The sequence below is a fragment of the Aptenodytes patagonicus genome, chromosome 13 (genome assembly GCF_965638725.1).
Source record: "Aptenodytes patagonicus chromosome 13, bAptPat1.pri.cur, whole genome shotgun sequence".
Lineage (NCBI taxonomy): Eukaryota > Metazoa > Chordata > Aves > Sphenisciformes > Spheniscidae > Aptenodytes > Aptenodytes patagonicus.
In genome coordinates this window covers 16,544,303-16,558,021 of record NC_134961.1, presented here as the reverse complement: position 1 = coordinate 16,558,021, position 13,719 = coordinate 16,544,303, and the positions used below count along the sequence as shown (strand labels likewise).

Sequence of the window (13,719 nt, the reverse complement as noted above, 5' to 3'; positions counted from 1 at the left end):
ATGTTTGGAGATGAGTGGCATTAGTTTTATAGGGAATGTATGGGAGGAAAATTAGTGCTCTGTCTAGGAGGGAAAGAGGATTGAGGGGAAAATAAGTGAAAGCAGGCTGAGTGATGGCTGCCTTCTGAAATAAAAAAAAAAAACAAACCGTTGGGTTTGACTTTTGGGTTACCAAAAATGCAAGGATGTTGCTGTTCTTGATTGAATTTGGAAACTTTTAAACCCAATACCATGAATTCTTCTTGAAGCATTTGTTAGTAAAACTGCTTTATAGTAATCCTATTTCATTTCAGAAAATCTAGAATACATTAGAATGCAATCTGCCTAAATGGGAGAGATCATCTCCCATTATAAAGTGACTCTGCTCTTATACATAAGGTAGTGTTAATATCGTATTTTTGTTAGATATCCTTGACATTCTTTGCTCCGAATAATCATACTGCCCTATTAGATTTCAGCAGTGTACCAAATTCATCTGCTCTGGTGTCAATTCATGGAAGAGCCAGATATGACTTCCCTCTCTTCATCCCTGTTCTGCCAGCAGTTTCTGAAAGCACCGCCAGTATGATAGCTGACCAAGCACTCACATTTCTGGTTCACAGGAGCCACAGTTCTGCTGATTTTAAAAATAGAGGGGAGAAGGGGTTTGCCTTAAAGCAGTTTAGATTGTTTTTCCTAATACTTCCTGCAATCTGGGAGTTCCTGGGCACTGCAGCTGTTCCATGAATTTGATGCTTTTACTGTAAGGCAGCAGTTAATATACGGTATGCCACAGAATTACTATGTAGGAAACTGTTTTAAAAAAAGAAAACACCAGAAGTAATAAAAAATGATTTTTCATTTGCTGTACAGTTCTTATAGTGGAAGAGGATTATAAATGGTGCCTTTCAAAATGTGGCTAATAAAAGGATGATTGTTCTTTGGTACTTTATTTAGTCTTTGCATACCATATGTCATTAATTTCTAAATCAAAACAAGAATATTAATTTCACAGAGCAGCTGTTGAAAGTTCCTTGGGACTGGTGCAGCTTTCAGAATGCTTTGCCCTGATGTAGACCTTCTGAGAATATCGATTAAGTTCTCCGAGAATGCTGTATTTGCACGTGGTTAATTTTGATGAACACAGCAAACTAAAACTCAGAAATCCCCACTGTTTTCTCTCAAACTCATAGACATCTTAGCTAGACTCAGCCAGAAAAGTTAAGTTCAAAATGTGGGAGTCTCTGAAGGTTGGTTGTGTAGTTGTCTGTAGTGTACAGGTATTGTAAATACAATCAGTCTTAAAACAATGATTTAATCTTGGATTATTTGGGGTTTTTTTGTTGTTTTTGCTTAAACAGCTCCTGTAATCATTTGCCTGTCAGTCACAGTCTGTGTAAGTGTGCCAGTGGGATAAAAGCTCTGCTGCTTCTATTTCATTGAAAATAAATAGCATGTTTCAACTCCTTCCATATCCTTTTCTAATTAACTTTGAAATTACATTCTACTTTCTCAATTTAAAAAGTAGACTTACTGCATGACAACAAACTCGGGGGTTGTGAAAGCGAGTATGTGTTTGTAAGATTCTGTTAAAATATGTAGTACTGAGCACATCAATATTTTAATATTCTTTTTTTAATTTCTCAAGGCAATCAGAGTTTTCTTTATGCTCCGTTCGCTATCACTGCACTTGCGAGATGAGCCAGAAACTCAGTTACCACTCACAAGGGAGGAAGATCTGATAAAGACAGATGATGTTCTTGACTTGAGTAAGTAGTCCCTCAATTTCCCAAATAGTCTGAGACATGGAAAAATTGCTGGCTTTTTTTTTTTTTTAAGGTAAAACCCCCAAATAGTTATCTTGGCTGTGTAATTGACTACAAAGGATGATTGTATTAAGTTTGTCTTCTACTGGATTTGAAACACTTCTTGTATTTTTTTTTTTTTAAAAGAGACTGTTAGTAAGTATTCCAGGGTTTAAATATTAGCACATAAAGGATTCACAGTCCATCTGGTTTCCTGGTATGTTAGTTTTCTAAATGAACTGATCCTAGGAGGATTTTCTTCTATTCTGCTTTCACCTACTCAAAATGCACTTAAACCATTCATGAACTTTAAGAGACTGGAGGTAATTACTCCAACAGCTACACTGTGCTGTTTTGTTGATACGGGGGTTTGGTCATCATCATGTGTCCCCCTGCTCTGGAGTTTTTTTTTTTCTTCACATCTCTTCTGTCATTTTAAAGTTGGCTTATGGAAGCTTTTACTCCCATAGTTGAACAGGATGCTGATTCCCAAGGGGAATCAGTCTGTAATGTCCAGAATGACCTTGTGATACTAAGTAGTACTTATTATGAAGTAAAGGCAAAGTACCTTCTTTCTGCAGTATTATAGAATACTGCTGCACTCTCCATACTGAAGAAACAAAAAAGTTTGAAGTAGTAGAATCATGAAGTATGCTATTTGTCTGCAAATTGAATATACCTGTATTCATTTAACATCAAAATATACATCTCTAGATGATGTTATGTGTTACTAAACAGTACAACTTCTAGAGTAACTCTGGCCTAAATCATAAAGCTGTAGTTTTACTGTCTCTAGCACTGACATTGTTTAAGAAACAGTAACTTGTCATGTTTTAAGTTAATCTTACTATAATGTGAGACACTTGCTTTTTGTTTAAAGGTTTAAAATATGTAGAGAAGTGTGCTTTTAGGCTAGAATTGAAAAGAAAGTATATGATAATATCAATACTATTAATTCCATTTCTTGTAATAAAGACCTAGAAGAATTTGACATATTGGTGTTAGCTGATAAGTAGCTAGCTTTTGTTCAGGCAGTTGTCTTATTAAGAACTTGCAGGTACCGTTCATAGCTTTAGAGGGCATGTGATTGCTAAAATGGAGTGTGTATTTGCTAGGGTTTTAATTTTTGAAGGTTTTTTCTTATAGAAGAAGGAAAAAAATGCTTGATGTTTCAGACATTAATTTTTTTGATTCTCTATGTTTAAGTGCTTGTTGATCTTACTCCGACTAAAAAAAACAGTCGCCCTAGTAGATGTTATGGGATTATGTCCAGTATCTGAGACCTTTTTGTGCATCAAGTCCATCAAGAATATTATGTGAGTGAAAGGAAAACACTGAAATCAAGTGAGCTAAGCAAAAGTTTTGTGATATCAGAGCTGCTGTGCAGTAGCTTAATGGATGAAATCCAGATTAAACCTTAAATAAATAAACTATATTTCAAAATTACCATTAAAAATTTATTAAACTTAATTTTTAGAAAATATGTCTGCGATACTGAAAATGTCAGAGGACACTCCCTCTGGCATAAAGTCCAAGCCATGCAGGTTAGAGCAGTGAACGGTTTTGAGAATAAACTCATTTATCTGTAAATGTGGAAAGAATGCTATCAAAGCAGTTAACTGAACTTGTAAAAATGTACATGCTGTAGGATATGGACAGGCTTTTACTAAGTAAATGTAAGCATTAGGCTACAATAGATGAGAAGGTATCAAGATATCAGTGCAGTGTTTGCATTTTTGGTAGCTACATGGCCAATGGTGTGGAAGACTGACAGCTGAGTCATCGCAATTCCCATTTGTTGAATTTCTGTATTATTTAAAAGACTTAAGAAGATGTACAGGGAAAATACTTCTTAAAATGTGTTCTTCAATAGTTGTATTCTGTCCTCTTCCTACTGGTACTGTTTGGCTTGGTGAATTAAGCAGAATGAGCTTAATGTAAACTCATCACTTCTGGTCTTTCCCAAAAAGCTTTCCCAAAGAGAATGAACAGCGCAAGATGTTGTTAATTACATTATGCAATTACTAGTTGTCAGGTAAAAAATGATGTCCAGAATTTAGTTACTGTTGACTTGCTAAAGGATTAGTAATATAGAAATAACTCAGTTTCCTGTTTCAAATGAGTTAGGTATTTATTGTAATGTTGGCTCTTTTTCAGAGGGTGAGATGAAATAATGAATCAGCTTCTACTGAAAAAAAACCTGTTTTTCTTAAACTAACTGGAAATGTGATTATGAAGTAGTTAGGTTTTTTTAAGAACATACTGAACAAAAAGTAGATCCGATTGAAATAGTTTCCAAATGTTATTTGTTCCTCTTCCCCACCCCCCAAAATAAAGAAAAAGAACACCTTTTGTCCTTGTTTATCTGTTAGTCTAGAGAAATGCTGATTTCTCTCATTCTAAAATCTAATGGACTGCACCGCAGGTATTGTGCTGTTCATTGCAGGTGTCTTTTTATTTATGACTTTTCATTTAAGGCAGTTGCTTTTACACAGAATACAAGGTATCCTTTTCTTGGAACATGTCATTTAGACCATAGATTATTAATACTTCACTTTGTTATGTATAATTGTTTGTAATTTTTATTACATGTCCATTATGCCAGATTAATTGCTAAAGTAGTGGTCCACGCTCTGTATATTTAATGGTGGCCAAGGTTGTTTCCTTCTTCCAGTGTGGGATGCTGGATATAAATGGTTAAAAGGGTCTCTATATAGAAAGGATGTAAAAAAAGGGGAAAAAAACCTCCAAAACAACAAACTATTAGCCTGAAAATTAATTTGCTTCAATTTGAATAAAGTGTTATTTGAATAAAATGTAAAGATGTAATGCCTACTATAAAAAGGGTTTTTTTAAGAAGTATTAAATTTAAAATTGTACTGTTGATTTAGAACATCACCCTTTTAGATTTAAACTCATTTGCTGCTTTAAGGCATATTATATAGTTCTTAACTGTACAGTCATTAACTTAAAATATAAATTTATACTGACCAATATGAACTAAGGCCACAGTGGTACTGAGCTGCTTGTCACATGGTATTTGTATGCATGTGCATGAAGCTATTATTTGTTAGTATGTATATACATTCATATGTGTTTGCACACATGCGCATGTAAGTAGCGAAGAAAAATAGGTTCCATTGCCCTAGTCATGGAACCTATGTGCTGGTGCTCTAGAGATCCTTACATGAGAAGAAACCCTTATATGACAGTCTCTTCTTTTTCTATAACTTACCTGATAACTCGCATCTTAATTTTCAGAAGACTTTATCCTTTCCACTACAATAAGCATAAACTCAAGCTTAAAATAAAAAATTAAAGTTAAAAAAACTATTTTTTTGAGATAGGAAGACTAGAATTCTCCTTTGAGTCAGCACTAAGATGTTTGAGAAGGTAAATGGTGGTATTTCAAATAAAGAACAACATTGGGATTGACTGAATACTTACTTATCTTTGATTCATTTAAAGGACTGGAGGTGCTTTTTCTTTGAGTGACTACTTACCTGTGCTTTTCCGCTTTCTTAATGGAAGGCAGGAGAGATGCCTGCATGACTGTAGTACATCCCAGGAGAGAACTGAAATAGTTTCATATGAATTAACCTATTTTATTCCTAAAGTATTGCCTGATAGTCCTCCCAACACCTTTGCTAAGTTGTGCTTTCCCAGTGCTCTTTTTTAGAAGAGCTCATGGATTTCTAGCTAGTGATTTCTAGCTTGTTTTTTTATAATCTGCAGACTATTCTACAATGAATATTTCATTGCTATCAAAATTATAATAGTAACAATGTGGAATTCTTAACACATCAGGTTATGTAGTTAAGATCACCTTTCCAATGTAGTTAGGAAAGGATTCAAGAAGTCTCACAACTGCAGTATAAAAGCAGAAGGACTCAAAATTGTGGAATAGTGCTTACGAATCATCTTGTAGATAAGAATCTGCCAGGCTATACTCACTTTAATTTTTTTGTAATATAATTTGAAATAAGCATATTGCTGTATGCTGGTAGCTCTTTGATTACAAAACCAGGAACTCACTGACAATAGCAATTACGATTTATTACACACTTGCAATTTGGGACAGCAGATCCACCCTTCTTTGGAGGAGAGAACCAAATTCTCATTAATGTAGACTTAAGCAACTGAGTTTATCTTTACAGAAGAAACCTCTTTAAGCTGCTTCTCCCAGAAGGGGACATGTCACTCAAAACTAGATAATGTGTTATGTATCCCTGCTGCTCATTGTGTGTTACTGTTATTGGAACATTTGAAAAGAGCATTTTTTTTTCCTACAGATAATCTATTTTAGAAGTCTAGTGGTTAGCTTGACCTGATTTTTATTTAAATTAAAATTTTTAATTAAGAATTAAGATCACTACTTTATCAACTAGATGTTAGCTACCAAACCAGTTTTCAGTATGATATAAATCAGAAGACAGAAGGATCGATATAGGACTTTCAAAATGTCTGAATGGACAAATGTATGTGTATGTGTTTATATTCTGTGGACAGATGGGAAACTGTTATAGATTACATCAGAGTTAAACCTGAACCTTTTGCATAGATGTTTTGGTAGCTCCAGGTACACTCCTGAGACACTTTAGTAAACACCTAGTGCAAATAATAGACTTTATAAACAGTATGAATTGTAGTAAGAAGCATTACACACTTGAAGAGTATTACAGTAGCATCTATTCCTTATGTGTGCTGTTGTTACATATTTAAATTTAAACACCAAGTATCCACATAATGATAGTAGTTCTGTGCCTTAGTGTATTCACTGCTTTCTGATCTTTTCACAGAAGGTTTTAGTCTTTATTTTGGGACCACAATATGTAATTACAGCCATAGATTTTTTCAAAGCATTACTCTTTCCATATACTCCAGCGTTTATTAGTAAACAAAAATTTTCTACAACTGGCAGAGTTACAGAAGTTCAGTTAAACATATCACCCTGCTATTGGTGAAAACAGCCTGTATCTGAAGAGTCCAGGATCTCAAAATTTTGAACAGAGTTCTAGCCTGTTTCCAAAAACTGAATGTCGTGGTTTAACCTCAGTCGGCAACTGAGCACCACGCAGCCGCTCGCTCACTCCCCCCCCGGTGGGATGGGGGAGAGAATTGGAAGGGTAAAAGTGAGGAAACTCATGGGTTGAGATAAAGACAGTTTAATAGGTAAAGCAAAAGCCGCACACGCAAGCAAAGCAAAACAAGGCATTCATTCACTGCTTCCCATCGGCAGGCAGGTGTTCAGCTGTCCCCAGGAAAGCAGGGCTCCGTCACGCCTAACGGTGACTTGGGAAGACAAACGCCATCACTCCAAACATCCCCCGCTTCCTTCTTCTTCCCCCAGCTTTATATACTGAACATGACGTCCCATGGTATGGAATGTCCCTTTGGCCAGTTTGGGTCAGCTGTCCTGGCTGTGCCCCCTCCCAGCTTCTTGTGCACCTCCAGCCTTCTCAGTCCGTAGAGCATGGGAAGCTGAAAAGTCCTTGACTAGTGTAAGCACTGCTTAGCAACAACTAAAACATCGGTGTGTTAGCAACATTGTTCTCACCCTAAATCCAAAACACAGCACTGTACCAGCTACTAGGAAGGAAATTAACTCTATCCCTGCCGAAACCAGGACACTGAAATAAACTGAAAAAAGCGGTAAAAAGCCCTTTCTGTTGAGTTTTCTCATATCCTGTCCTTGAGTTAGAATCTGTCTTGAACAATCAGTGCCTGATGTGGAGTTTCATATGGTGGTTTCAAAAGACTTCTTTCCTGGTTAGCTGGAAAGGCATAGACTTATTTCACCTTCAAATCAAGTTGACAGGTGTTAGACCGGTTCCAAAGAAGTGGCACTGGTATCTGTGTCTGCAAAATATGATCATGTTTCAAGTGTTTCCTTGGGAGGAGCTTTTCTTGTCAGTAAATTGCTACAATAATACTGTGTAGCACAGATACAGATATTTGGAGCTGATCCTCACAGCAAATAGATACTATTTGGTTTTAACAAGTCACTTGCTGAGTATCCGTGATTATGGGGTTGGTGTTAGCTGTTTTTTCCCTGTTTTGTTCTGTTGTTTTGGGATTTTTTTAACCTTTTCCTTGGGACATTTACCTTTTTCCTTCCATTGCTTCTTCCCATCTACAACACTGCATACTCTTTGCTCAAAGTCATGAGTTGTTTTGTGATTTTTATTTTTACTTTTAATTTTAACATTTTTAAGGCTACCAGCAAATACTCTGCAGTCACGGGGGCCTTTGAAGTTCTCCATTTACACGTGCATCAGTTTATGTATTTCAGTTGGTAACACTTTCTAAACTGCTTATTACTGCTATTGTTACTTAAACTATGTGACTTGAGGTAGTACAGTGATGAAGTTCTAGTGTATGTGGTAGTATAAAGACATAGTTTCCAGTTCAAGTCTTTTCATTGCCCGAGAGAGAGATAAGAGAATATCAGCATTTCAGCGGAAACCATATGGGATACATGCTGCTGCATAGGTGCCATATCTTGGGAGGAGACTTAGGAGTTGGCAAATGTGACCCAAAAAATTATAATTGTGTGCCTTTTTTTAATTATCACTTTGGAGATATCTTTGATCTAACAATTTTTCCTCAATCTATATTACAATGCTTTTTAAATTTTTCTGAAGATTGAGATGCCTCCAGTGGTTATGCTCATTCATATACATATAGTATCAAGAAGGAGTAGAGGTTAACAAGATGCAGTAATTATTTCAGCTACTGTTTTGATTTTGAAAAACCCTGCAAAACTCACCTTATCAAAATGGGCTTTTTTTTTTCCTGAATGCACTGCTGATGTTTTATGGGAGCTTGATGAGAAAGGTTAGTTTCTTGTAAAGAAGCATTTTAATATTTTGATGCGCATATGTTCATTGTAAATCTTTAAGTGTAATTGCAAGGTTGTCAGCACTATATATGACTGTACGTTTAGAAATGAGTCAGGTGTTCCACAGAAGGTTCATCCGATATTGCTGGGTATGCTGCCACCAGAATAATATATGCTGTTACTTTTCAGAATTGTTTTTTACTGTAAATAGTTTTGAAGCACTCACATATTATGTGATAACTGCCAGCCTTAGACTGCATGTGAGTTTGTAGGTGTCTCACGTAGGTGGCTTCTTTAATGTTATTCAGCAGCTCACTGTGTGAAGTTCATTGGCAGCTCACATTAACAGCCTTGGAGCTTGGTTTCAGGGTGCTGGTTCTGTTAGTGACACTGTTGTAAATGCCATGGCCAAGAGGTAAATGATGATACATTTAAAGCCGTTATTTCTTTACTAAAACTGAAAAAAGTAACATTATAGTTAAGTCTCCTTGTTCACTCTGTCTCTACCAAATATACAGGCCTCATAATGGCCATCATAGTCAACTTTTTTTTAATAAGATTTGAGGAGAATTATCATAGAATAATTGAGGTTGGAAGGAACCTCAGCAGATAGAATCATAGAATAGTTTGGGTTGGAAGGGACCTCTAAAGGTCATCTAGTCCAACCCCCCTGCCGTGGGCAGGGACATCTTCAACTACATCAGGTTGCTCAGAGCCCCATCCAACCTGACCTGGAATGTTTCCAGGGATGGGGCATCCACCACCTCTCTGGGCAACCTGTGCCAGTGCCTCACCACCCTCAGTGTAAAAAACTTCTTCCTTAGATCTAGTCTAAATCTGCCCCCCTTTAGTTTAAAGCCATTCCCCCTTGTCCTGTCGCAACAGGCCCTGCTAAAAAGTTTGCCGCCATCTTTTTTATAAGCCCCCTTTAAGTACTGATAGGCTGCAATAAGGTCTCCCCGAAGCCTTCTCTTCTCTAGGCTGAACAACCCCAACTCTCTCAGCCTTTCTTCATAGCAGACGCGTTCCATCCCCCTGATCATTTTCCTGGCCCTCCTCTGGACCCACTCCAACAGGTCCGTGTCTTTCTTATGCTGAGGGCTCCAGAGCTGGACGCAGTACTCCAGGTGGGGTCTCACCAGAGCAGAGTAGAGGGGCAGAATCACCTCCCTCGACCTGCTGGCCACGCTTCTTTGGATGCAGCCCAGGATACGATTGGCCTTCTGGGCTGTGAGCGCACATTGCTGGCTCATGTCCAGCTTTTCATCCACCAGTACCCCCGAGTCCTTCTCGGCAGGGCTGCTCTCAATCCCTTCATCCCCCAGCCTGTATTCATAGCAGGGTTTGCCCCGACCCAGGTGCAGGACCTTGCACTTGGCCTTGTTAAACCTCATGAGGTTCACACGGGCCCACTTCTGGAGCTTGTCCAGGTCCCTCTGGATGGCATCCCATCCCTCTAGCATGTCAGCTGTACCACTCAGCCTGGTGTCATCTGCAAACTTGCTGAGGGTGCACTCGATCCCACTGTCTATGTCATTGGTGAAGATACTAAACAGTACCGGTCCCAGTATGGACCCCTGTGGGAGGCCACTCGTCACCAATCTCCATCTGGACATTGAGCCGTTGACCACTACCCTCTGGATGTGACCATCCAACCAACTCCTCACCCACCGGACAGTCCACCCATCAAACCCATACCTCTCCAGTTTAGAGAGAAGGGTGTTGTGGGGGGACTGTGTCAAAGGCCTTACAGAGGTCCATATAGACGACATCTGTAGCCCTTCCCATGTCTGCTGATGTAGTCACTCTACCATAGAAGGCCACTAGGTCAGGCAGGCAGGACTTGCCCTTGGTGAAGCCATGCTGGCTGTCTCGAATCACCTCCCTGTCCTCCATGTGCCTTAGCATAGCTTCCAGGAGGATCTGTTCCATGATCTTCCCAGGCACGGAGGTGAGACTGACTGGCCTGTAGTTCCCCGGGTCTTCCTTTTTTCCCTTTTTAAAAATGGGGCTTCTGTTTCCCCTTTTCCAGTCAGTGGGAACTTCACTGGACTGCCACCACTTCTCAAATACGATGGATAGTGGCTTAGCAACTTCATCCGCCAGTTCCTTCAGGACCCGCGGATGGATCTCATCAGGTGCCATGGACTTGTGCACCTTCAGGTGCCTTAGATGGTCTCGAACCTGATGTTCCCCCACAGTGCGCGGCTCTTCATTCTCCCAGTCCCCGCCTTTGCCTTCTGTGGCCTGGGCGGTGAGGCTCGAGTGCTTGCCGGTGAAGACCAAGGCAAAAAAGTCATTGAGTACCTCCACCTTCTCCATGTCCCAGGTAACCAGGTCTCCCGTTTCGTTCCGGAGAGGGCCCACATTTTCCCTTGTCTGTCTTTTATCCCCGATGTACCTATAGAATCTTTTCTTGTTGCCCTTGATGTCCCTGGCCAGGTTGAATTCTATCAGGGCTTTAGCTTTCCTAACCTGATCCCTGGCTGCTCGGACAATTTCTCCGTATTCCTCCCAGGCCACCTGTCCTTGCTTCCACCTTCTGTAGGCTTCCTTTCTGGGTTTGAGTTTGTCCAGGAGCTCCTTGTTCATCCATGCAGGCCTCCTGGTGTTTCTGCCTGACTTCCTCTTTGTTGGGATGCATCGCTCCTGAGCCTGAAGGAGGTGATCCTTGAATATTACCCAGCTTTCTTGGGCCCCTCTTCCCTCCAGGGCTTTGTCCCATGGCACTCTACCAAGCAGATCCCTGAAGAGGCCAAAGTCTGCTCTCCTGAAGTCCAGGGCAGTGAGCTTGCTGTGCGCCCTCCTCGCTGCCCTAAGGATCTTGAACTCCACCATTTCGTGGTCACTGCAGCCCAGGCTGCCCTTTAGCTTCACACTCCCCACCAGCCCCTCCTTGTTGGTGAGAACAAGGTCCAGCATAGCACCTCTCCTCGTTGGCTCCTCTACCACTTGGAGAAGGAAGTTATCATCGACGCATGCCAGGAACCTCCCGGATTGCTTATGCCCTGCTGTGTTGTCCCTCCAACAGATATCGGGGTGGTTGAAGTCCCCCATGAGGAACCAGGGCTTGTGAGCGTGAGGCTGCTCCTGTCTGTCTATAGAGGGCCTCATTCGCTCGGTCTTCCTGGTTGGGTGGCCTGCAGCAGACCCCCACCATAATGTCACCTGCCCCTGCCTTCCCTTTAATTCTGACCCATAAGCTCTTGGTCAGCTCCTCATCCATCCCCAGGCAGAGCTCCACACACTCCAGCTGGTCATTGACATAGAGGGCGACACCCCCTCCTCATCTCCCCTGCCTGTCCTTCCTAAAGAGCCTGTATCGCTCTACCCCAACACTCCAGTCATAGGAGCCATCCCACCACGTCTCCATGATGCCAGTAAGGTCGTAGCCTTGCAGGCATGCGCGCATCTCTAACTCCTCTTGTTTATTCCCCGTGCTACATGTATTTGCAGAGAGGCATTTAAGTTGGGCCCCTGATGAAGCTGTCTCACTGGCTGGAGTTCCTTTGTGCTGCTCTTCAGGTGCTCTCCTGCTCACCTGTGTTCCTCCTCCAGGCTCTGGGCATCTATTGCTGGCTCTGGCATCAAACTGGTAGGAGTGGGATGGATTGAGGTTCCACTCCCCCGGCATCTCTAGTCTAAATCGTCTAGATCATCATCTCTAGACTAGATCATCTAGTCTAACCCCCCTGCTCAAAACGGCGTCAACTAGAGTGAGTTGCCCAGGCCCCAGGTTGTCTTTTGAGTCCTTATCGAGGTACTTTGCAGATCTGCTCAGTGAACATAAACTGTACTCTATGGTCAGGAAAATGAAACTTAGTTCAGTGTATTTGCATAAGTAGCATTTAATTTGAACATAAACTGCCTAGGCAAATGAAAGCTTCCTTCTACAGTTTAGTAAGAGATTTCACTGTGGGTGAAAAGAAATCAAAAGAAATCTCTTCCCGCCCTCCCCCCTTATTATTATTACTTCAAGTATTAAACTGTTATTTCAATGCACGAGTTTTCTTACTTTTGCTCTTCCGATTCTCTCCCCCATCCCACTGGGGGGGTGGGGGGGGAGGGTGAGCAAGCGGCTGTGGTACTTACTTGCCAACTGGGGTTAAACCACAACAATAACTTACTTTCAAGACTACGTTGAGTATGCTAAAAGGGATTTTTGTTTAGTTTTCTTTCCAAAGTACTGATGTTTGGGGTTTGTCTATCTCATTCCTAAGTATGTTGTCATATTTGAGGAAAAGAGACTAAGCCAAAATGTAGTGCAGGTGTATGACCAGGGACATGTCCTCTAATTTCAACTAAATGTACTTTGTGGGAACACCTAGGTAGATGCTTGATTTGTTGCATTCTTGATGCAAATGCTTCTGCATAGTCTTTCAGTTGCTTAGTCTATGAAGGCTAATGCTGTATAACAGACTGATCTCCATTCCCGATTTCCTAAATAATGACACTTCTGTGAGTGAAATACCAGGATTTTCCAAGTTTAACAGATGCTTTGGAGGCTTTAGAGTGTACAGTTGCTAAGCTTTCTTCGGAGGTGATTAAGTGGCATTTCCTTCTCACTTCAAAAGTGAGGTATTGGCTTAAAAAGAGATTATTTCAGAGCAAGACAAGCATACTTTTCGTGATAAAAATTTAACTGTTCCCAGCCTACTGTCCTGTTACGAAGACTTACATGTAAAACAAGGTCCTTGTCATTCCTCATGCTTCTGCAGATAATTCCTCTCAGGAAAGTTTTCTCCCCAGAAGTTTTTCTGATATGCTCTCTGGATTGTCATATTCAGGAATTCATTACAGATTCTGACCAGTTGAGAGATTTGGCAAGTGTGATTTCTCTCGCACAGAGCCTTTCCCTCTGGTGTCAGAGTACAGTAATAGTGAAATAACATAATCAGTCTAGCACTTCTCCAGTTCAATGTTGTCATCCCTCAGACACTGAAGTTTATTTATATACAGCTTAATAAACAACATAGTTCAATTTTTTTCTCTCTGTAATGTCACAACTAGATGCCTTCTGTAAGAAGGTGTTTAACTTTTTACATTGTTTTCATAATGGCAAAGCAAACATCAGTGAATTGGATTTATTGATTT

General features: G+C 40.3%; 1 protein-coding gene across 6 annotated transcripts in view; it reads left to right on the top strand.

The window, feature by feature from the left end:
- Window positions 1–13,719, top strand: part of CLEC16A (C-type lectin domain containing 16A) — an 84,946-nt gene that overhangs the window by 43,235 nt on the left and 27,992 nt on the right. For all 6 annotated transcript variants that reach the window (XR_012996440.1, XM_076351456.1, XM_076351455.1 and 3 more), the window contains one exon: window positions 1,628–1,748. Coding sequence is in view for 5 of the 6 variants with exons in the window: in XM_076351456.1 (XP_076207571.1) it covers window positions 1,628–1,748 (121 nt within the window). In the remaining variant the exon portion in view is untranslated. The remainder of the gene's footprint in view (window positions 1–1,627; window positions 1,749–13,719) is intronic.